Here is a 23,683-nt window from a genome sequence, read left to right as displayed (position 1 = left end):
GAAAATTGAGCTGTTGTGCTCTGGACCAAAACACAGACAACCTGACTGGTTCTGCTTTCTCTCCACCGCCCTCTCTGAGTGTGTGTTGTATGTCAAGATGTATATGTGTGTTTACATGTGTGTGTGTTCATATGTGTATCAGTATCTTAGCCAATGTGAGGATAATGTCACCATCCATGAAGAGCGGGGGCGTTTCCGTGACAACATCAGGCTCTGCCAAGTAGGTCTGCCCCTATTTGAGACAACAGTCCTTGAGATGAGATCCATGATGTGTGTGTGTGTATTGTGTGTGTGTGTGTGTGTGAGACAGCAGTGTGTGTCAGTGGTGGAGAGATTGTGTGATTCTGTGTGAGTGTTTAGTCCACATTTAGACAGGCGTTTGTACAGCTGTGAATGAAAGCTTTCAGAGATAATGACAGAGATGGTGCTATCTCTGTGTTTGTATGCCAGTGGGATAGGAGGATCAGTTTGAACAGCTCCTCTGTTCCTCCACCAGGGAGGGAGGGAAGGATGGAAGGATGGTACTGTGTGTCAAGTGGGTTTAGTGTGGAGCTAAATGTTTACTCATGAAAGACCTGTGTCAACTGTTGGTTATGAGTGGGCTGTAAGTGTGCAGTAAATGTGAGAGTGTTTGAATGTGTCATGGTCTTTATAAAGATATGATACTTTTTGTGTAGTTCTGTGTGTGGGTTCTGTTAATAATAGGAGGAATGGTATGCGTAGGGGTTATGCATATGTTGGTTGTTTGTAGGTTGTACGTACCACTGTAATTTGTTGGACATGTGTGGAGGTCTGCATTACGTGGGTGATTAAAGCTTGGTGAGGCTGTGTGTTTATGTCTGTTCAGCGGTGCCCAGAATGGCACTATGTTCAGCTCTGTGCCACATGTGTTCATCTCTGAGATCTCTGTTTGTCCATTTTCATTAAACCAAGCACTGGCACAAACTCACAGGATGCAGTTTCAAAGCCCAGAAATGAGTGACGCAGACACAAACACACTCATACTCACACACAGACACACACATGCTAACACACACACACAGTCAGAGATAGAGAGAGGGGGGGTAGAGAGGGGGGTGGGGGGGAGAGACAAGATGGAGTGATAGAGTCACTGTAGATCCCTCAGGACTGCAGAGCTGAACTGATAAGAGGGAGTTTCTTCACACAGCCCTGCCTAGATAACATAACATCTTCACACACAATATTTATACTGATGCCTGTGAGGGACTGAGGTTGTTGGAGCTTACATCTGAAACACACTGCCTGCATCGGCCTTCGTAATAATCTGGATGGATGGAGTTGATACAAAGATTATTGTTACTTAAATGAAATTATGTTGTCTCTCAAAATAATATGCTGTATATGCTATTTCTCAATGAAACATAAATCAATACATGTGTATAAAGTAGTAGCAGACAGCAGCAGAGAGGAGTAAGCCAATACAAATCTGTTTACCTGAATATATCCCTTTGTAATGAGAGTTTTCACCGCGTCATCTCCTCCACTCCCTCCAGGGCTGGATGACTGTCTGCTGCAGTACATTAAGACGTTTGAGAGGGAGAAGGTGGGGGGAGACCAGCTGCTTCGTATCACCCACCAGGAGCTGGAGGACCTGGGAGTGTCCCGCATCGGACACCAGGAGCTCATCCTGGAGGCTGTGGACCTACTCTGTGCCCTGGTGAGTCCTCCATCCCTTTCACTCAGCCATTTCATTCCCCTCTAGAGCAGGGGTCTTCAACCTTTTCTTGCCCAGGGACCCCCTCCCAGGCAAACCGGCAACCCAGGGACCCCATCATATGTTACCAAACCTTTTCTTTCACGTCTTGTCTTATCATCAGGTGAATGAAAGTGGCAAGGCGAAATAATCAACATATATTTTTAAATGAATAGATATGGTAGATCGTTTTTCACTATTTTGACCTCCCCACATTATAATTTGCGGCAGGTAGCTTAGTGGGTAAGAGCGTTGTGCCAGTAACCGAAAGGTCGCTGGTTCTAATCCCCGAGCCGACTAGGTGAAAAATCTGTCAATGTGCCCTTAAGCAAGGCACTTAACCCTAATTGCTCCTGTAAGTCGCTCTGGATAAGAGCGTCTGCTAAATGACTAAAATGTAAATGTAAATAATTGGAGGATGAAGTGTAAACTCTTAACTGCCAATTAGCAAGAAAGTTAACTCCAAACACATTTGCACTAAAAGAACAGCTGTTTAACTGGTTAAACAAAGGTTAGCCATGTTTTTGCAAAAATGAATTACCAAGTCAAGAAAGCTTACCACCAACCAGTGGCACTTGCCACACTGGTAGCCTATTCGCAGGTGCTTTTTCAAAGTCTATGTCAGATACAGATACAGTATGAAAATGTATGCACTCACTAACTGTAAGTCGCTCTGGATAAGAGCGTCTGCTAAATGACTGAAAATGTAAAAAATAAAAAAATACTCCAGTGAGTGTAATTGGCTCTAATGAGTGTAATTTGCTCAAGATTAGGAGTTGAGAATCATTGAGGATCGATGAACCCACCAAAGAGTGTGAATCAAGTCAGGAAGTCAGAGAACCATCCAGAGACTAACTCAAATAGTCTAGGTCTAGGCTTAATCTGTGTCCGGGAAACAAACCCCTTCTTTTTTGGCCATAGTGAAGACCCCTTTTTAGAGGTCAGACAGGCAGCTGGCGGGGGTAGTGCTTAACTGTAAGAGTCTTTACAGTTTAGGAGTGAAGTGCTGGGATATGTTAAAGCATTTCTGCACTGACAGCATTTCAGACTCTTGTTCTATCTTGTATGTTTTGTTTGTCTGACGTCTGTGTCCATTTTAGGACATTCTATCATTCTATATTCCCTTTAGGTTGCATTTTCTTTATGATTATTGATAATTAGTTGATGACATACTCACGGTTGGCCAACATCTGTTTTAGGCTGTCAGTGTTGTGATAGATCAGGTAATTGCCCTGTTTGTCAGTTAATTTCCCTTGTTCCATCTGTGTGCTGGAGGGATAGTCACTCACTGAAAAGAAACATTAATCATCTCTGATAATCCCCTGGACTAATTTCCCATTCTCTCTGCCACCCCACACATACTGTACAGACACAATCACACCACCCCACACACACACAACACAATCACACCAGTTTCTAGGGTGGTCTGGGTGGGTGTGACACATGGATGATAAAGAACGATGACCAACAGAAAATAATAGATGGAGAGAAAGAGGGGGAGATGGAGGATGAGAGAGAAGAGAGAGGATGCGAGTAGAGATTGAGTGGGTGAGATTGATGGGAATAAAGGGAAACGAGTGAGGTGGGATAACTATTTAACTCACTGTTTAGCAGTCTAATGGCTTGGGGGTAGAAGCTGTTCAGGGTCAAGTTGGTTCCAGACTTGGTGCATTGGTACCGCTTGCTGAGCGGTAGCAGAGAGAACAGTCTATGACTTGGGTGGCTGAAGTCTTTGACAATTTTTAGGGCCTTCCTCTGACACCGCCTGGTACAGAGGTCCTGGATGACAGGGAGCTCGGCCCTAGTGATGTACTGAGCCGTACGCACTACCCTCTGTAGCGCCTTGCGGTCGGATGCCAAGCAGTTGCCATACCAAGCGGTGATGCAGCCAGTCAAGATGCTCTCAATGGTGCAGCTGTATACGTTTTTGAGGATCTGAGGGCCCATGCTGAATCTTTTCAGCCTCCTGAGGGGAAGAGGCGTTGTCATGCCCTCTTCACGACTGTGTTGGTAAATGTGGACAATGATAGTTCCTTAGTGATGTGGACACTGAGGAACTTGAAGCTCCCGACCTGCTCCACTACAGCCCCGTCAATGTGGATGGGGGCATGTTCGGCCCTCCGTTTCCTGTAGTCCACTATCAGCTCCTTTTTCTTGCTGACATTGAGGGAGAGGTTGTTGTCCTGGCACCACACTGCCAGGTGTCTGACCTCCCTGTAGGCTGTCTCATAGACTGTTCTCTCTGCTACCGCATGGCAAGCGGTACCGATGCACCAAGTCTGGAACCAACAGGACCCTGAACAGCTTCTACCCCCAAGCCATAAGACTGCTAAATAGTTAGTTAAATAGTTAACAAATAGTTACCCAGGCTATCTGCATTGACCCTTTTTGCACAAACTCTTCTGACTCATCACATACGCTGCTGCTACTGTTTATTATACACTGAGTGTACAAAACTTTAAGAACATGACATAGACTGCTCTTTCCATGACATAGACTGACCAGGTGAATCCAGGTGAAAGCTATGATCCCATACTGATGTCACTTGTTAAATACACTTCAATCAGTGTAGATGAAGGGGAGGAGACAGGTTAAAGAAGGATTTTTAAGCCTAGAGACATGGATTGTGTATGTGTGCCATTCAGAGGGAGAATGGGCAAGACAAAACATTTAAGTGCCTTTGAACGGGGTATGGTCATAGGTGCCAGGCGAACCGGTTTGTGTCAAGAATTGCAACGCTGCTGGGTTTTTCACACTCAACAATTTCCTGTGTGTATCAAGAATGGTCCACCACCCAAAGGACATCCAGCCAACTGGACACATCTGTGGGAAGCATTGGAGTCAACATGGGCCAGCATCCCTGTGGAACACTTTCGACACCTTGTAGAGTCCATGCCCCGACAAATTGAGGCTTTTCTGAGGGCAAAAGAGAGGGGTTTAATTCAATATTAGGAAGGTGTTCCTAATGTTTGGGATACTCAGTGTATATATTGTTGCTTAGCCACTTTATCTCTACCTACAGTTGAAGTTGGAAGTTTACATACACTTAGGTTGGAGTCATTAAAACTCATTTTTCAACCACTCCACAAATTTCCTGTTAACAAACTATAGCTTTGGCAAGTCGGTTAGGACATCTACTTTGTGCATGACACAAGTAATATTTCCAACAATTGTTTACAGACAGATTATTTCACTTATAATTCACTGTATCACAATTCCAGTGGGACAGAAGTTTACATACACTAAGTTGACTGTGCCATTAAACAGCTTGGAAAATTCCAGAAAATGATATCATGGCTTTAGAAGCTTCTGATAGGCTAATTTACATAATTTCAGTCAATTGGAGGTGTACCTGTGGATGTATTTCAAGGCCTACCTTCAAACTCAGTGCCTCTTTGCTTGACATCATGGGAAAATCAAAAGAAATCAGCTAAGACCTCAGAAAAAAATTTGTAGACCTCCACAAGTCTGGTTCATCCTTGGGAGCAATTTCCAAATGCCTGAAGGTATCACGTTCATCTATACAAACAATAGTATGCAAGTATAAACACCATGGTACCATGGAGATGAACATACTTTAGTGCGAAAGGTGCAAATCAATCCCAGAACAACAGCAAAGGACCTTGTGAAGATGCTGGAGGAAACAGGTACAAAAGTATCTATATCCACAGTAAAACGAGTCCTATATCGACATAACATGAAAGGACGCTCAGCAAGGAAGAAGCCACTGCTCCAAAACCGCCATAAAAAAGCCAGAATACGGTTTGCAATTGCACATGGGGACAAAGATCGTACTTTTTGGAGGAAAAAGGGGGTAGCTTGCAAGCCGAAGAACACCATCCCAACCGTGAAGCACGGTGGTGGCAGCATCATGCTGTGGGGGTGCTTTGCTGCATGAGCGACTGGTGCACTTCACAAAATAGATGGCATCATGAGGAAGGAAAATTATGTGGATACATTGAGCAAACATCTCAAGACATCAGTCAGGAAGTTAAAGCTTGGTCGCAAATTGGTCTTCCAAATGGACAATGACCCCAAGCATACTTCCAAAGTGGTGGCAAAATGGCTTAAGGACAACAAAGTCAAGGTATTGGAGTGGCCATCACAAAGCCCTGACCTCAATCCTATAGAACATTTGTGGGCAGAACTGAAAAAGCGTGTGCGAGCAAAGAGACCTACAAAACTTACTTTCACCAGCTCTGTCAGGAGGAATGGGCCAAAATTCACCCAACTTATTGTGGGAAGCTTGTGGACGGCTACCCGAAACATTTGACCCAAGATAAACAATTTAAAGGCAATGCTACCAAATACTAATTGAGTGTATGTAAACTTCTGACCCACTGGGAATGTGATGAAAGAAATAAAAGCTGAAAGAAATAATTCTCTACTTTGATTCTGACATTTCACATTCTTAAAATAAAGTGATGATCCTAACTGACCTAAGACAGGGAATTATTACTAGGATTAAATGTCAGGAATTGTGAAAAACTGAGTTTAAATGTATTTGGCTAAGGTGTATGTAAACTTCCGACTTCAACTGTATCTACCTCAATAACCTCCTACCCCTGCACATCGACTCGGTACTGGTACCCTGTGTATATAGCCAAGTTTTTTTTAAAATTATTATTAAGTTATCGTTACTCATTGTGTATTTATTCCTTGTGTTATACTTTTTCTATTTTTTATTATTTCTCTGCAAGTCTACACCTGTTGTTTACGAAGCATGTGACAAATAAAACTGTTTATTTGAGAGAGAGAGAGAGAGAGAGAGAGAGAGAGAGAGGAGGGATAAAGAGAAAGAGGAAGGGATAGAGAGAGAGAGAGGAGGGAATAGATATAGAGAGGAGGGGATAGAGAGCGAGAGGAGGGAATAGAGAGAGGAGGTGATAGAGAGAGAGGAGGGGAGAGAGAGAGGAGGGGATAGAGAGAGAGAGGTGAGGGGATAGCGAGAGAGAGGAGGGGAGAGAGAGAGAGAGAGAGAGAGAGAGAGAGAGAGAGAGAGAGAGAGAGAGAGAGAGAGAGAGAGAGAGAGAGGAGGGAATAGATAGAGAGAGGAGGGGAGAGAGAGAGAGAGAGAGAGAGAGAGAGAGAGAGAGAGAGAGAGAGAGAGAGAGAGAGGAGGGAATAGATAGAGAGAGGAGGGGAGAGAGAGAGAGAGGAGGGGAGAGAGAGAGAGAGGAGGGGATAGAGAGTCAGCAGACAGAGGTCACAAATGTTATCTGAAGCCCACTCATCCTCCCTAGCTGTACGGGTAAGCTCGCCTTCACTCCCAAAGCCCCTTATGTAACTGGGATTTGGTTAAGTCAGTCAGTCAGGCACTGCTGTATTAAATACGATTACTCATCGGAAAGCCCCCCTCCAAGAAACCCTCTCATGACAGACGTCCACAGGCCCCCACGTGCAGTGGGGCATTGTGGGTAGCGGGTAATGAGTGTTCTGGTTTCCCCACACATGCGAGGTGACAGCTGGAGGTGGAGTGGGAGGCGGGTCTGATGGGTCACTGGTTCTGTTCGATCCTCACGTTTGTCACACAGTGAGACAGGCATAAGCAGGCGGGCTGGACTCCCTGTGAGCCCGTTAGTATGACTGGCTTTCTATTTACCACACTTTTAATCCCTGTACTTTCTCTGCCTGTATGGAAAGAAACATGTTACAGTGAATTGTGTGTTCATGCCACATTCCCTTCCTTTGAACGAGGGTGAAGAGTGTTTACGTGAAAGGGAGTATAGGGAGCGTTTTTATTATTACTGTTGACTTGATTATCTAAACAACATTATCTTACAGTATATTTACAGCTTTTGGGAAAGTTAGTAACCTTGAATTTTCTCCTTTAGTTGCCTTCACATGTACAGGATGTGACTTACTGGTTAGTGTGCACTTTGTTCTTCACACACTATAGTCCTGTGATTGTGTATAATATTGGCTCTGAAGTTTCTGTATTTTGTTTTGAATTGATATCGACAGGTTAAAACCCCTTGAGACGCATCATCTCCTCTTCAGGAGGGTTCTGTAGAAACATAAAACAACAGAAATCATACAAAATCACAAATACTGTACAACAGCAATAACATTCCGGTAATAAATTATAATGACAACAAGAGTCGACCAAAACCAAACCAAATCCTCTCTCTCTCTCTCTCTCTCTCTCTCTCTCTCTCTCTCTCTCTCTCTCTCTCTCTCTCTCTCTCTCTCTCTCAGAACTACGGTCTGGAGACAGAGAATCTGAAGACTCTATCCCACAAGCTGAATGCCTCAGCCAAGAACCTGCAGAACTTCATCACAGGGAGGCGTCGCAGTGGTCACTATGATGGCCGCGCCACCCACAAGCTGCCCAATGACTTCCTCACCTCTGTGGTGGACCTCATCGCTGCAGCCAAGAGCCTGCTGGCCTGGCTGGATAGGTGAGATTTGCAAAGAGCTACAGTACACATACACACACACGTAATCACATACAGAACTTTTCACTTCAAAGTAAAACAAGTAAATTATTCAAATGAATGTGGTTGGAGGCAAGTGATTCTCTTTACTGTGTAATTTATCTCACCTGTGGTAAGTTTCAGGTGCCTACAGAGTAAAATAGCCATTCAACCAGTTTTGAAAAGAGAAAACAGAACATTCTGCTCCATTGCACTTCACCGTAAAGTGCAATAATATATTTGACCGCATCTGTACACACTGTACATACTCAGAGACACACTATCATACACAGACTACTCTCATAGGTTGTTTTTCAATCACACAGTTCCCAATGTAATGCACTACTTTTGTCCAGGCCTATAGGGTGTCATATAAACATTTACCCATAATTAATTCAGAGGTCAAGGGTCAGAGATGGTTCACTGGGTAGCAGACAGACAGGGTCTGTTTTCGACCACTCAAAAGTTGATGTCCTTACATAATCTCCATGAGCAATCAGCTGACAAACAAATGATGAGTAAAGCCTTTATGTAAGGGTTGTTTTTGAGAGGTTGGCCATGAGAGCACTGTTAAGAGCTGCTGTTAATCCTCCTCAGGTCCTCTGTGAGTTGCTGCCAGACAGTGTGTGTCTGTGTGTCTGTGTGTGTGTGTTCGTGTTTGTGTGTGTGTGTGGACCGGCGTGTGGGTGGATGTATTAAGAGTACCATATGCAGTAAACAAACCTGAATAAAGGCTGAATTATTAGTTTGATTCCCTAGACCTGCACTCTAATTTAAGAACTGAACAATACCAGCTTCATAGATAACTGTCATTGTCATACAGTGGGGGAAAAAAGTATTTAGTCAGCCACCAATTGTGCAAGTTCTCCCACTTAAAAAGATGAGAGAGGCCTGTAATTTTCATCATAGGTACACGTCAACTATGACAGACAAATTGAGAAGAAAAAAATCCAGAAAATCACATTGTAGGATTTTTAATGAATTTATTTGCAAATTATGGTGGAAAATAAGTATTTGGTCACCTGTAACTTCTTCTTTAAGAGGCTCCTCTGTCCTCCACTCGTTACCTGTATTAATGGCACCTGTTTGAACTTGTTATCAGTATAAAATATACCTGTCCACAGCCTCAAACAGTCACACTCCAAACTCCACTATGGCCAAGACCAAAGAGCTGTCAAAGGACACCAGAAACAAAATTGTAGACCTGCACCAGGCTGGGAAGACTGAATCTGCAACAGGTAAGCAGCTTGGTTTGAAGAAATCAACTGTGGGAGCAATTATTAGGAAATGGAAGACATACAAGACCACTGATAATCTCCCCTCGATCTGGGGCTCCACGCAAGATCTCACCCCGTGGGGTCAAAATGATCACAAGAACGGTGAGCAAAAATCCCAGAACCACACGGGGGGACCTAGTGAATGACCTGCAGAGAGCTGGGACCAAAGTAACAAAGCCTACCATCAGTAACACACTACGCCGCCAGGGACTCAAATCCTGCAGTGCCAGACGTGTCCCCCCTGCTTAAGCCAGTACATGTCCAGGCCCGTCTGAAGTTTGCTAGAGTGCATTTGGATGATCCAGAAGAGGATTGGGAGAATGTCATATGGTCAGATTAAACCAAAATAGAACTTTTTTGGTAAAAACTCAACTCGTCGTGTTTGGAGGACAAAGAATGCTGAGTTGCATCCAAAGAACACCATACCTACTGTGAAGCATGGGGGTGGAAACATCATGCTTTGGGGCTGTTTTTCTGCAAAGGGACCAGGACGACTGATCCGTGTAAAGGAAAGAATGAATGGGGCCATGTATCGTGAGATTTTGAGTGAAAACCTCCTTCCATCAGCAAGGGCATTGAAGATGAAACGTGGCTGGGTCTTTCAGCATGACAATGATCCCAAACACACCGCCCGGGCAACGAAGGAGTGGCTTCATAAGAAGCATTTCAAGGTCCTGGAGTGGCCTAGCCAGTCTCCAGATCTCAACCCCATAGAAAATCTTTGGAGGGAGTTGAAAGTCTGTGTTGCCCAGCGACAGCCCCAAAACATCACTGCTCTAGAGGAGATCTGCATGGAGGAATGGGCCAAAATACCAGCAACAGTGTGTGAAAACCTTGTGAAGACTTACAGAAAACGTTTGACCTGTGTCATTGCCAACAAAGGGTATATAACAAAGTATTGAGAAACTTTTGTTATTGACCAAATACTTATTTTCCACCATAATTTGCAAATAAATTCATAAAAAATCCTACAATGTGATTTTCTGGATTTTTTTTCATTTCAATCTCATTTTGTCTGTCATAGTTGACGTGTACCTATGATGAAAATTACAGGCCTCTCTCATCTTTTTAAGTGGGAGAACTTGCACAATTGGTGGCTGACTAAATACTTTTTTCCCCCACTGTATATAATATGACACCAGATACAAACATCATACTCACCCACATGTATTGTCCAGTCAAAGGGATTAGAATGAAGAATGATCTAATGGTTAATTCCAGGTGCTACTTCTTTTTCAGGTCTCCGTTCGCAGCAGTGGCAGACTACTCCATGACAAGAAACAATGTGATTCAGTTGTGTCTAGAGCTCACCACGATTGTACAGCAGGTAAGCAAGCCATCAAACACAGTCACATATACAGCTGTACCACTAGCTAGCGTTAACCACTGTTTGTTTTTCCCAAAACTGGATTATTAACGAAAATGTCTCAAAGGCCTTTTTAAATTTAGTTAGTTTACACAGGACCTGTGTTCTCTGCTCTGGTATTGGAAATAACTGTATGTGTCATCATGCTCACTGAGCAAAGACAGCCTCAGGCTACTCAAATGTAGCCTTTCCCTTTGTAAAGAGCATGACAGCCTGCCTGCCTACCATACAGTATGTGTGCACGCTGGGAGGATGTGGATGTGTTTCTCTGTGTTGCTCTAATTCCTACTGCGGGAGCAGAACTGAACTGTTCCAATAGATATAAATAGGGGAAGGCTGTGACTGTGTAGAGGCATCCGTCTTCACTAGAGGGAGGGCTGCAGGGAGGGAGGGTTAGTTCAGCCCTGGTCCTGGAGGGATTGGCACGGGGACAGGCTCTACCGCCACGATTGCGTGTTCAGACAGCCAGGCACATACGAGAGGGCCTGGTCCAAGGCTGCAGAGGTGTTCCAAAAGAGCAGCAGGTAGCGCAGCAGAGGTTTCATCCGTGTGTGGCTGTCTGTAGAGTCTATCTGATGGCAAGGAGATATCGTCTGTAGCGAGAGAGAAGGAGCGGAGAGAGGGACGCATGCCCCCGACAAGGCAGAGTGACGCATGGCGGACTGTTTGTGTGTGTTTGTGTGTGTGTCTGTGTGGGAGGGGGGGCATCAGTGCTGAACCTCTCTGTTCTTTACATATAGCCACCTTGTTATAACTGGAATAATGATCACTTATCTGACACATTGTCCTGTGGTAACCTCTGCCTCTCCATCTCCCTCTGTTTGGCAGGACTGTTCTGTGTATGAGACAGAAAATAAGATTCTGCATGTGGTGAGTGGGCCCACTTATTTCCATTCCCTTCAATGCATCCAAACAGAATTAGAGTCCCCATAACTCAGTCTGGCGACTCATCCCTAAAATCACTGTTTTCGCTCTCTCCCTACTCTCCATCCTTCCCTTCTACAGTGCAAGACTCTATCTGGAGTGTGTGATCACATCATCTCGCTGTCCTCTGACCCGATGGTGTCCCAGTCAGCCCATTTGGAGGTGGTTCAGCTGGCCAATATCAAGTCCACTGAGGGACTGGTAAGACTCCCCAGATACTCAGATGTACAGACTAGAAGGTCTTGTGCCTTTTACTTACCTTCGCTCTTTCTCTCTCTAACACAACAACAACAACAACAAAACATGCACTCCTTCTGGGTAATAGATCACTCTTCTGGGTGATAGATTTCAGAAAGTAACTACTATGTGTTTACTTAGTAGCTTTCTCCTGTACAGTATGTGGACATAAGCCGTTATCTAAAACCTGCATGTTTGCTCTAACTTGCACTTAGATATGACTGTCCTACTTGGGGCTATAAACTTCCACCCCCACACATACACAAATGCACAGAGCACACAGAGGGTCACAGAGCACACAGAGGGCAACAGAGCTTTTCACATACAGAACGGTCAATAGAACCTGAACAGAGGAGTGGGCAGAGTGGGACAAAAATAAACCTCTTACTCTCTTCTCACTCTGAGATGCACTGAATGTGTGTGTGTGTGTGTGCACACGCATGCGTTTCTGTGTGTCCATTTGTTATGCACTTACAGCCCCTCTGAGGGAAGGCTTGAACATTTAAGTATGTTTGTCTGTTTGCCTCTCTACGAGTGACAGTGTCCGATTGAATATGTACAATATGGATGTGTTTTATGTCACTTTGTACTGTATGCATTTATGTGATTGTTGTTGTAATGTACTGTATATGGATGTGCAAACTATTCTCAGGCTATGGCTCTAAGCTACCTCTCTCTGTCTCTCTATAGGGCATGTATATCAAATCGACATATGATGGCTTGCATGTCATCACTGGAACTACAGAGGGAGTGAGTATTGATCTTTAACATGCTCAGTCAGAGCTATGAAGGACTTTGGCACGTAGATCACTCTCCTATGATAGAGAGGGAGAAGTGTCACTCAAGGCTGTGTCACAGTGAATCTCCTTAATGACAGTGAACAGCATCAGGCCCATCAGTGTTTTTATAGCTGTGTTATGTGTCTCTTCCTCTCCATCAGTCTCTGGCTGACCGCTGTAAGAAAATTCATGCAGGCGATGAAGTCATCCAGGTCAATCATCAGACAGTGGTGCGTCTCTCTCTCTTTTCATACCTTTTTTTAACCTTTATTTAACCGGGAAGAAACCCATTGAGTCACAGGGTATTTTTTTGCAAGGGCGACCTGGCCAAGAAAGCAGTAGTGGTCAATACAACATTTAGGGTGTTCACCCATGAAAGGATTCATTCATTCAAGGTTTATACAAATATGTCCATTCAATAGAGAATTCCGTCAGAAAAACAATAGTCCAAACCCCATGTATTTACCATATATGGTTCAAACGTTACAGACGATTTACTCTGAGAATTTAGCATGTTTAGAGTGAATGGAATGTCATCACAGGTATGATAAAAAAGTGGTCACTGCTCAATAGAAGTCTGTGGCGCTTCTCCGCGGCAGAACGGCGCTAACTTTGAATGTCAACTGACAAGCTAACTAGTGTCTGCAGGTTAGTGAGTGAAAACATGGGCTTTTTCTAAATGAAATCTGCTGACTACAAAACTAAATAGGGACTAAATATATATTTATTTACAAAGCAAAGAGATTGAATTTCAATATCCACACTCCGCGTTCCTGTTTTCATTGTGTATTTCTGAGTCTTTCCCTTTAAATCTCCATAGAAACGCCCCCGCTCAACGTAGATTGATTGCCATTATAGGCATTGAAAGCCAAGGATCTGGAGGTGAAAATGACGAAGTTATCAAGTTGATTTTGATTGATCCAACCAGCGGAAACACCTCCAAATGGTACCACCTCACAACGCCAAATATGGAAGAGATATAACCAAGAGCGTCGCAGTCTAAACTAGCAACGGTCACAGCAAATTAACATTCTTATTTCATCAACACTGTCAAGTACAAGTATATAAAGGTTATAATATTGTAGAGAACAATCTAATGGTTCATTCTATGTAATTTATAGTGACATAGGGTAAAGAAAACTACATTTTGACATGAATTTTGTAGCACCCTCTTGAATTGCTACGTTTTTCTCTACATTGTACAGTAGTGAGTGAACGCCCTACACCATTACACAATTTACAATACAAACAGCACAACAACACGTCATTAAGAGCTCATCCAGCCTACAGAAAACATTTTTAAAATGCTAACCTTCTCTGGCTGAGAGCGAGCTCTGGTGAAGGTAATGAATTTTGTTAAAAAAAAAATATATCTCCCTGTCCATCCCCTTTATCTTACGTTTACATACTGGTATAGGACTACCCTATGACTACTACTATGCTCGTGCGAAATTTTGCCCTATGTGTTTTTCATTGTATGTGTGTGTGTGTTTGTTGGCTTTTGGCGCTAGGTGGGCTGGCAGTTGAAGAACCTGGTGAATTCTTTGCGTGGGGACCCCGGGGGTGTTACACTGACTCTGAAGAAGCGCCCACAGAGCACACTCACATCCACCCCAGCACTACTGAAGAACATGAGATGGAAACCCTTAGCCCTGCAAGTATGACAACACTTTCACTTTCAACCTCCACACAACTGATGAACGGGTGTACGTTTGGCTGAATGTGAAATCACACACGATTCCCTTTATAGTGGTTCCTTTATTTATGTATTTCTTTTTTAGGGGGTAGATCAGCTTTAATATTGCAGATAGATTGTGGCTTCTATCAATGTAATTGTCTGCATAATTTCCAATCCCCCATATATTTTTGGGTAAAATATTAAATAAATATTTGTACAGTGCATTCGGAAAGTATTCAGACCCCTTTACTCATATTTACATAAGTATTCAGACCCTTTACTCAGTACTTTGTTGAAACACCTTTGTCCGGGCTCTGGCTGGTCCACTCAAGGACATTCAGAGACTTGTCCCGAAGCCACTCCTGCGTTGTCTTGGCTGTGTGCTTAGGGTTGTTGTCCTGTTGGAAGGTGAACCTTCGTCCCAGTCTGAGGTCCTGAGCACTCGGGAGCAGGTTTTCATCAAAGATCTCTCTGTACTTTGCTCCGTTCATCTTTCCCTCGATCCTGACTAGTCTCCCAGTCCCTGCCGCTGAAAAACATCCCAACAGCATGATGCTGCCCCCACCATGCTTCACCGTAGGGATGGTGCCAGGTTTCCTCCAGACGTGACGCTTGGCATTTAGGCAAAAGAGTTCAATCTTGGTTTCATCAGACCAGAGAATCTTGTTTCTCATGGTCTGAGTCGTTTAGGTGCCTTTTGGCAAACTCCAAGTGGGCTGTCATGTGCCTTTTACTGAGGATTGGCTTCCGTCTGGCCACTCTACCATTACAGGCCTGATTGGTGGAGTGCTGCAGAGATGGTTGTCCTTTTGGAAGGTGCTCCCATCTCCACAGAGGAACTCTGGAGCTTTGTCAGAGTGACCATTGGGTTCTTGGTCACCTCCATGACCAATACTTTTCTCCCCCGATTGCTCAGTTTGGCCGGGCTGCCTGCTCTAGGAAGAGTTTTGGTGGTTTAAACTTCTTCTATTTAAGAATGATATAGGCGACTGTGTTTTTGTGAACCTTCAATGCTGCAGACATTTTTTGGTACCCTTCTCCAGATCTGTGCCTCGACACAAACCTGTCTCTGAGCTCTAAGGACAATTCCTTCGACCTTATGGCTTGGTTTTTGCTTTGGCATGCACTGTCAACTGTGGGACCTTATATAGACAGGTGTGTGCCTTTCCAAATCATGTCCAATCAATTGAATTTACCACAGGTGGACTCCAATCAAGTTTTAGAAACATCTCAAGGATGATCAATGGAAACCAAGATGCACCTGAGCTCAATTTCGAGTGTCATAGCAAAGGGTCTGAATACTTACCCTACCAGTCAAAAGTTTTAGAACACCTACTCATTCAAGGGTTTTTCTTTATTTTTCCTATTTTCTACATTGTAGAATAATAGTGAACACATCAAAACTGTGAAATAACACATATGGAATCATGTAGTAACCAAAAAAGTGTTAAACAAATCAAGACTTCAAGACTGTTGGAAAAGCATTCCAGGGGAAGCTGGTTGAGAGAATGCCATGAGTGTGCAAAGCTGTCATCAAGCAAAGAGTGTCTATTTGAAGAATCTCAAATATAAAATATATTTTGATTTTTTTAACACTTTTTTGGTTACTACATGATTCCATATGTGTTATATCATAGTTGTGATGTCTTCACTATTATTCTACAATGTAGAAAATAAAGAAAAACCCTTGAATGAGTAGGTGTTCTAAAACTTTTGACTGGTAGTGTATGTAAATAAGGTATTTCTGCTTTAAAAAATATATACATTTGCAAACATTTCTAAAAACCTATTTTCACTTTGTCATTATAGGATATTGTGTGTAGATTTCTAAGGATTTTGTATTTATTTAATCAATTTTAGATTAAGGCTAAAACGTAACAAAATGTGGAAAAAGTCAGGGGGTCTGAATACTTTCCGAAGGCGCTGTAAATAGGCCCATTTAATTTTGTCTGGCTTGCCGTTCAAAATAAAATTGAATATTTTTTGCTCATATCATTTAAAAAACGAGTCGTTAGGTGTAGGCAGGGCCATAAGCAAATAGGTAAACTGGGATATAACTCAGGGTGATTTTTCTACAAATAGACAGGTATTTTCCTTTCCATGGTAGCAATATCTTATCTATTTTTGCTAACTTTCTATTAAAATGTATTGTAGTGAGATCATTTCTTTCTTTCGGGATATGTATACCGAGTATGTACACATCCCCGTCAGACCATTTTATTGTTAAAGTTAAAAAAAATCTCATTTTGTCTGTCATAGTTGACGTGTACCTATGATGAAAATTACAGGCCTCTCTCATCTTTTTAAGTGGGAGAACTTGCACAATTGGTAGCTGACTAAATACTATTTTCCCCCACTGTATGTATGTATGTGTGTTAGGAGAGTGTACAGTATGTTAAGCATATATATTTATTTCATAAACTGGATATCGTAAAACTGGTATGTCAGAACAAAATGTAAGGAGATACCATTTCAACTTCAGTGTTGTGCCTCAGAGATTTCTGAACGTATAAACACTCCAAAACTGGGTGAACATAGATAGTTAATGGCTGCAGGGCAGAATCTCTCTCTTATAATAAAAAGAAACTGGTGCACAGAGACAGACAGACAGGCAAGGACTGGCAATAATTAACCAGTACTGTAAATTGTGAAGCATTGATCAGAAACACGTGTCTATTTTTGTATGCATGCTATCTATCCAAATGTTTGTAAATGGTTTTGTATTCCGATGTGTGTGTGAGATCTGGAGACTGCTGGTGTGAACCCATCATCCACATTGTGTTTCTAAGAAATATTTAACATTTTAAGTAAAAGCAACAGAAGAAAGTGCACAATTGGTGGCTGACTTAATACTTTTTTCCCCACTGTATATGGAATAGGGTGGCATTTCAGACACAGCCTGAGGACTCTATTTTCAGCTGGCACTAATGCGGTTCAAGTGTCAAACACATGTTAGTTGAGAATTTCGGTATGTAAAAACTGGCGCTTTGGTATTTTAAACCCTTGTGCCAGGTTCGTCAATTTACCTGTCTAACATCAGCTCACTTGCGCTGAGCTGGGAGGGGTGACAATATTTGAGGCGTGTAAATATTTGAGGCAATTACAACAATGTTGACTGCCAACACTCCAAACATATTGAGCACTGGAACACTGGATGTTTTTTTTACTCTTGCTATTACAGTGGCTTGCGAAAGTATTCACCCCCATTGGCATTTTTCCTATTTTGTTGCCTTACAACCTGGAATTAAAATTAATTTTGGGGGGATTTGTATCATTTGATTTACACAACATGCCTACCACTTTGAAGATGCAAAATATTTTTGTTATTATGAAACAAACAAGAAATAAGACAAAAAAACAGAACTTGAGTGGGCATAACTATTCACCCCCCCAAAGTCAATACTTTGTAGAGCCACCTTTTGCAGCAACTACAGCTGCAAGTCTCTTGGGGTACGTCTCTATAAGCTTGGCACATCTAGCCACTGGGATTTTTGCCCATTCTTCAAAACAAAACTGCTCCAGCTCCTTCAAGTTGGATGGGTTCCGCTGGTGTACAGCAATCTTTAAGTCATACCACAGATTCTCAATTGGATTGAGGTCTGGGCTTTGATTAGGCCATTCCAAGACATTTAAATGTTTCCCCTTAAACCACTCAAGTGTTGCTATAGCAGTATGCTTAGGGTCATTGTCCTGCTGGAAGGTGAACCTCTGTCCCAGTCTCAAATCTCTGGAAGACTGAAACAGGTTTCCCTCAAGAATTTCCCTGTATTTAGCGCCATCCATCATTCCTTCAATTCTGACCAGTTTCCCAGTCTCTGCCTATAAAAAACATCCCCACAGCATGATGCTGCCACCACCATGCTTCACTGTGGGGATGGTGTTCTTGGGGTGATGAGAGGTGTTGGGTTTGCGTCAGACATAGCGTTTTCCTTGATGGCCAAAAAGCTCAATTTTAGTCTCATCTGACCAGAGTACCTTCTTCCATATGTTTGGGGAGTCTCCCACATGCCTTTTGGCGAACACCAAAGGTGTTTGCTTATTTTTTTCTTTAAGCAATGGCTTTTTTCTGGCCACTCTTCCGTAACGCCCAGCTCTGTGGAGTGTACGGCTTAAAGTGGTCCTATGGAGAGATACTCCAATCTCCACTGTGGAGCTTTGCAGCTCCTTCAGGGTTATCTTTGGTCTCTTTGTTGCCTCTCTGATTAATGCCCTCCTTGCCTGGTCCGTGTGTTTTGGTGGGCGGCCCTCTGTTGGCAGGTTTGTTGTGGTGCCATATTCTTTCCATTTTTTAATAATGGATTTAATGGTGCTCCGTGGGATGTTCAAAGTTTCAGATATTTTTTTATAACCCAACCCTCATCTGTACTTCTCCACAACTTTGTCCCTGACCTGTTTGGAGAGCTCCTTGGTCTTCATGGTGCCGCTTGCTTGGTGGTGCCCCTTGTTTAGTGGTGTTGCAGACTCTGGGGCCTTTCAGAACAGGTGTATTGTAACGATCCCGGCAGTCTGAGTCGGGTCCTGTCTGTGGACTAGTGTTTTGTGTTCGTAGTCTCCAGTTTCCCGAGGGTTCGGGAACGCTCCGGGGAGCTCTCTGGTTTTCCGCACCTGCATCCCGTCAGCAATCTGCACACCTGGCCCTCATCATCACCCTTTTTAGGCTCTGGCCAAACATCCAGTTCCTGCCGGATCGTTAGCCATGAACAGTAGGTGTTCTGTGTATCAGTGTAGAGCTTTCTAGCGTGAGTTTTGTTATTTTGTTCTTTGTTGAGTTTTTGTGTTCTTACCTCCGTTTTTGTTCCACCTGCAGTCACACGTCCGGAACCTTCACCCCACCTCTGCCTGATGGTCGGCGGCTGCCGAGCCATCACTGGACCCAGTACTGCACCCCCAACTACTCAACCACGCCGCCCGCTCTGTCCCTGGATTATTCTGCACCTTTTGTCGTATCTAATAAACCCTCACCTTCGTTCAACTCTCCTTGTCCTGGTCTGCTTTTGGGTTCTGGCTGAGGGAACTGTGACAGAACGATCCGGCCAAATATGAACCCAGCGGACCTGGACTCTGTTCGCCATGCCATTACCCAGCAGGAGAAGATGTTGGGCCATCATAGCATGGTACTACAGGAGATCGCGTTGTCAGTTCGGAACCTGTCTACCGGCCTGACGGAGGTCCAGAACCAACACCAGTGTCCGGTGGAGGACTCACTACCGGTTTCACCCATCTCGCCTGCCGCTTCTGAAGTTGTGTCCCTCCGTGAGCCCAAGGTTCCGGCGCGGAGAAATATGAGGGGGAGCTGGGAAGATGCCGTTCCTTCCTTATGCAGTGTGGATTAGTGTTCGATCTACAGCCCTACTCTTATGCCACTGACAAGGCTAGGATAGCCTTTTTGATTGAGTTGCTGCGTGGTCGAGCGCTGGAGTGGGCTTCAGCCGTTTGGGAACGACAGGATCCCTGCATGGCTTCATACCAGGGGTTCACGGCCGAGATGAGGAAGCTCTTCGACCATTCCGTCCGAGGGAGGGACGCAGCTAGGCGTCTGTTTTCTCTTCACCAAGGAACTCGCAGCGTGGCCGACTTCGTGATCGAGTTCAAGACGTTGGCTGTGGAGAGTGGGTGGAACGAGGAGTCTTTGCAAGCGGCCTTTTACCAGGGCCTGTCGGAGCAGCTCAAGGATGAGTTGATCTCCTATCCGGAGCCTAGTGACCTGGACAGCTTGGTAGCCTTGTCTATTCGGGTGGATAATCGAGTCCGAGAGCGAAGGAGGGAGAAGCAATGGGGTCCGTCCAATCGATCAGCTTCTCAGTTCCCAGTCGGGTCGGGTGGTGGACCAGAACACGTCGATCATTCTCCACCACTAAGGATTAGTGGAGAGGACCTCTCTCCCGATTCTGAACCCATGCAAGTGGGGCGGCACGGGTTAACCAAGGAGGAGCGTCAACATAGACGTAAGACCAACTGCTGCCTCTACTGTGGTCGCTCGGGACATTACATCTCCACTTGTTCCCGGCGGTCGTCAAACTGCCCGGCTCGCTAAAGTTGGGAGGACTTTTAGCGAGCCAGTTTCAACCTCTCAGTACCTCTGTCAGACCCCGCTTCCCGGCTACCCTTGTGAACAGGAATCAGAGCTTAGCGCTTAACGCTTTTATCGATTCAGGTGCCGATGGAAGCTTTCTTGATGCCGAGTTGGTGGAACAGCTGGGGCTTTCCAAGGAGCAATTGCCGGAAGCCATTGAAGCGACCACTCTGAACGGCAGTAGTCTGGCACGTATCACGATGAGGACTGAACCGGTTAAGATGCGGTTGTCGGGGAATCATTCTGAGATGATTTCATTTTTTCATTCTGCCGTCTTCCCATGTTCCTCTGGTTCTTGGATACCCCTGGCTGAAGGAACACAATCCCACGTTCGATTGGGTGACGGGCAAGGTAACGAGTTGGAGCCTTGATTGTCATGCTAACTGTCTCAAGACTGCCTGCCCCCATTCGGTTCCCAGTCAGGTGATTGAGGCTAAACCCCCAGATTTGTCCCTGGTTCCCGAGACATATCACGATTTGGGGGAAGTTTTCAGTAAGCAGAAGGCTCTGTCACTTCCTCCCCACCGACCATATGATTGTGCCATCAACCTGGTTCCTGGAGCTGTCTACCCCAAGGGAAGGTTATACAGTATCTCCCGACCTGAACGTGAGGCGTTGGAGACCTACATCAAGGAGTCCCTAGCTGCTGGTCTCGTTCGTCCCTCGTCATCACCCCTGGGGCAGGATTCTTCTTTGTGGGAAAGAAGGATGGCTCTCTTCGACCGTGTATTGATTATCGGGGGTTGAATGACATCACGGTCAAGAACAAGTATCCCCTGCCCTTGATGAGTTCTGCCTTCGACTCCTTACAGGGTGCTACAGTGTTCACCAAGCTAGACCTCGCAATGCGTATCACCTGGTCCGGATCAGAGAGGGGGACGAGTGGTTGACGGGTTTCAATACACCGATGGGTCACTCGAGTATCAGGTGATGCCGTTTGGACTGACCAATGCTCCAGCGGTATTCCAGAGTATGGTGAACGGCGTCCTGAGAGATATGATCGGTCTCTTCGTGTTTGTTTACCTGGATGACATTCTGATCTTCTCGAAGGAACCTTCCGACCACGTCCAGCATGTCCGGCAGGTTCTGCAGCGATTGTTGGAGAATCGCCTGTTCGTGAAGGCCGAGAAGTGCGAGTTTCACGCCCACACTACATCCTTTCTCGGGTACATCATCTCCAGGGGTGAGATTAGGATGGATCAGGAGAAGGTTAGAGCGGTTCTGGAATGGGTCCAGCCCGGTACGAGATTGCAACTCCAGAGATTTTTGGGGTTTGCGAATTTCTACCGCAGATTCATCCGGGATTACAGCCGTGTGGCCGCTCCATTAACTGCCTTGACTTCCAGTATCAGGACCTTCAAGTGGAATCCGGAGGCGGATCGAGCGTTTCTGGATTTGAAGAGGCGATTCACCAACGCACCGATTCTCTCTCAACCGGACACGGCCCGTCAGTTCGTCGTTGAAGTGGACCGCGTCTGATGTGGGAGTTGGCGCTATCCTGTCGCAGCGATGCTCCACGGACAGTAAACTCCATCCCTGCGCCTACTACTCTCGTCGCCTTTCGCCTGCAGAGAGGAATTACGATGTGGGTAACCGGGAGCTTCTCGCGGTGAAACTTGCCTTGGAGGAGTGGCGCCACTGGTTGGAGGGGGCGGAGCAACCGTTTATTGTCTGGACTGACCACAAGAACCTTGCTTACGTGCAATCGGCTAAACGTCTCAACTCCCGTCAGGCCAGGTGGGCGTTGTTTTTCGGACGATTCAAGTTTGCCCTGACGTTCCGACCGGGATCTAAGAACGGCAAGGCGGACGCCTTGTCCCGGATGTTCTCCAAGACGGAGGAGAGTGGGTCCAAGACCGAGACTATTCTCCCCCGGAACTGCGTCGTGGGAGCAGTGATGTGGAAGATTGAGGAGGAGGTGCTGGCGGCCCTTCGGACTCAGCCCGGTCCCGGTAACGGTCCACCCGGTCGGTTGTTTGTGCCTGAGTCGGTTCGTCCTGCTGTCCTCAAATGGTCCCACGCCAGCAAGATGGCTTGTCACCCCGGCGTGGCTCGGACTATGGCGTTTCTTCGCAGACGTTTTTGGTGGCCTGCCATGGCCGAGGATACTCGGGGTTTTGTTGCTGCCTGTCCAGTGTGTGCGCAGAATAAGAGTACCAATCGGCCCAGCTCTGGACTACTTCACCCCCTTCCTATTCCCCGGCGTCCATGGTCGCATCTGGCCCTGGACTTCGTCACTGGGTTGCCCGCTTCTGAGGGGAACACGGTCGTTCTGACTATCGTGGACAGATTCAGCAAGTTCGCCCACTTTGTGCCTATTGCCAAGCTTCCCTCTGCCTCGGAGACGTCCGAGATCCTGGTTAGGGAGGTTTTCAGGGTCCACGGTTTGCCCAGTGATATCGTTTCCGACCGTGGCCCTCAGTTTACCTCTGCTGTCTGGAAGTCCTTCTGTTTGGCCATTGGAGCTACAGTCAGTCTCACATCTGGTTTTCACCCCCAATCCAATGGTCAGGCGGAGAGAGCCAACCAGAAGATGGAATCCACGCTACGCTGTCTGGTCTCTTCTAACCCCACCTCCTGGGCCTCTCAGTTGCCTTGGGTTGAGTATGCCCACAATACTCTCCCTACATCTGCCACTGGGATGTCTCCCTTCCAGTGCCTGTATGGCTACCAACCTCCCCTGTTCCCTTCTCAGGAGAAGGAGCTATCAGTGCCTTCTGTTCAGGCTCATATTCGTCGTTGCCACCGGACCTGGCATCGGGCCAGAAAGGCACTCCTTAGAGGTTCGGATCGGTATCAGCTCCAGGCGAATCGTCGCCGGATCCCCGCTCCCACCTATACCATCGGAGATAGGGTTTGGTTGGCCACACGGGATCTTCCGTTACGGACTGAGTCTAGGAAGTTGTTACCGAAGTTCATTGGTCCGTTTGTGGTGGAGAAGGTGATCAATCCGGTGGCAGTTCGACTCAAACTACCGAGGACGCTCAGAGTCCATCCCACCTTTCATGTCTCCTGCCTCAAGCCTGTCTTCCTCAGTCCTCTGTTGCCTCCTCCGCCTCCTCCTCCTCCTCCTCGGATGATCGGAGGTGGTCCTGCCTACACGGTGCGTCGCATCATGGATTCCAGACGGCGGGGCCGGGGTTTCCAGTATCTCGTGGACTGGGAGGGGTATGGTCCTGAAGAGAGGAGCTGGATTCCGCGGCGACAGGTCCTAGATGC

At 45.5% G+C, this 23,683-nt stretch overlaps 1 protein-coding gene across 6 annotated transcripts in view; it reads left to right on the top strand.

Annotated features, from left to right (window-relative positions):
* The window catches only part of LOC121580016 (connector enhancer of kinase suppressor of ras 2-like), a 45,509-nt gene that overhangs the window by 4,466 nt on the left and 17,360 nt on the right, over window positions 1-23,683 (top strand). For 3 of the 6 annotated variants that reach the window (XM_041895100.2, XM_045224313.1, XM_045224310.1), the window contains exons 2-9: window positions 1,515-1,678; window positions 7,913-8,115; window positions 10,647-10,734; window positions 11,602-11,643; window positions 11,779-11,898; window positions 12,625-12,684; window positions 12,875-12,943; window positions 14,225-14,371. In XM_041895100.2, coding sequence (XP_041751034.1) covers window positions 1,515-1,678; window positions 7,913-8,115; window positions 10,647-10,734; window positions 11,602-11,643; window positions 11,779-11,898; window positions 12,625-12,684; window positions 12,875-12,943; window positions 14,225-14,371 — 893 coding nt within the window. Of the gene's footprint in view, window positions 1-1,514; window positions 1,679-7,912; window positions 8,116-10,628; window positions 10,735-11,601; window positions 11,644-11,778; window positions 11,899-12,624; window positions 12,685-12,874; window positions 12,944-14,224; window positions 14,372-23,683 lie in introns of all 6 variants that reach the window. The other 3 variants (XM_045224312.1, XM_045224311.1, XM_045224309.1) reach the window with 1 other exon arrangement.

Source organism: Coregonus clupeaformis, chromosome 13 (genome assembly GCF_020615455.1).
Source record: "Coregonus clupeaformis isolate EN_2021a chromosome 13, ASM2061545v1, whole genome shotgun sequence".
Lineage (NCBI taxonomy): Eukaryota > Metazoa > Chordata > Actinopteri > Salmoniformes > Salmonidae > Coregonus > Coregonus clupeaformis.
The sequence above is the reverse complement of the archived record's forward strand: the minus strand, read 5'-3'. Positions and strand labels throughout refer to the sequence as shown.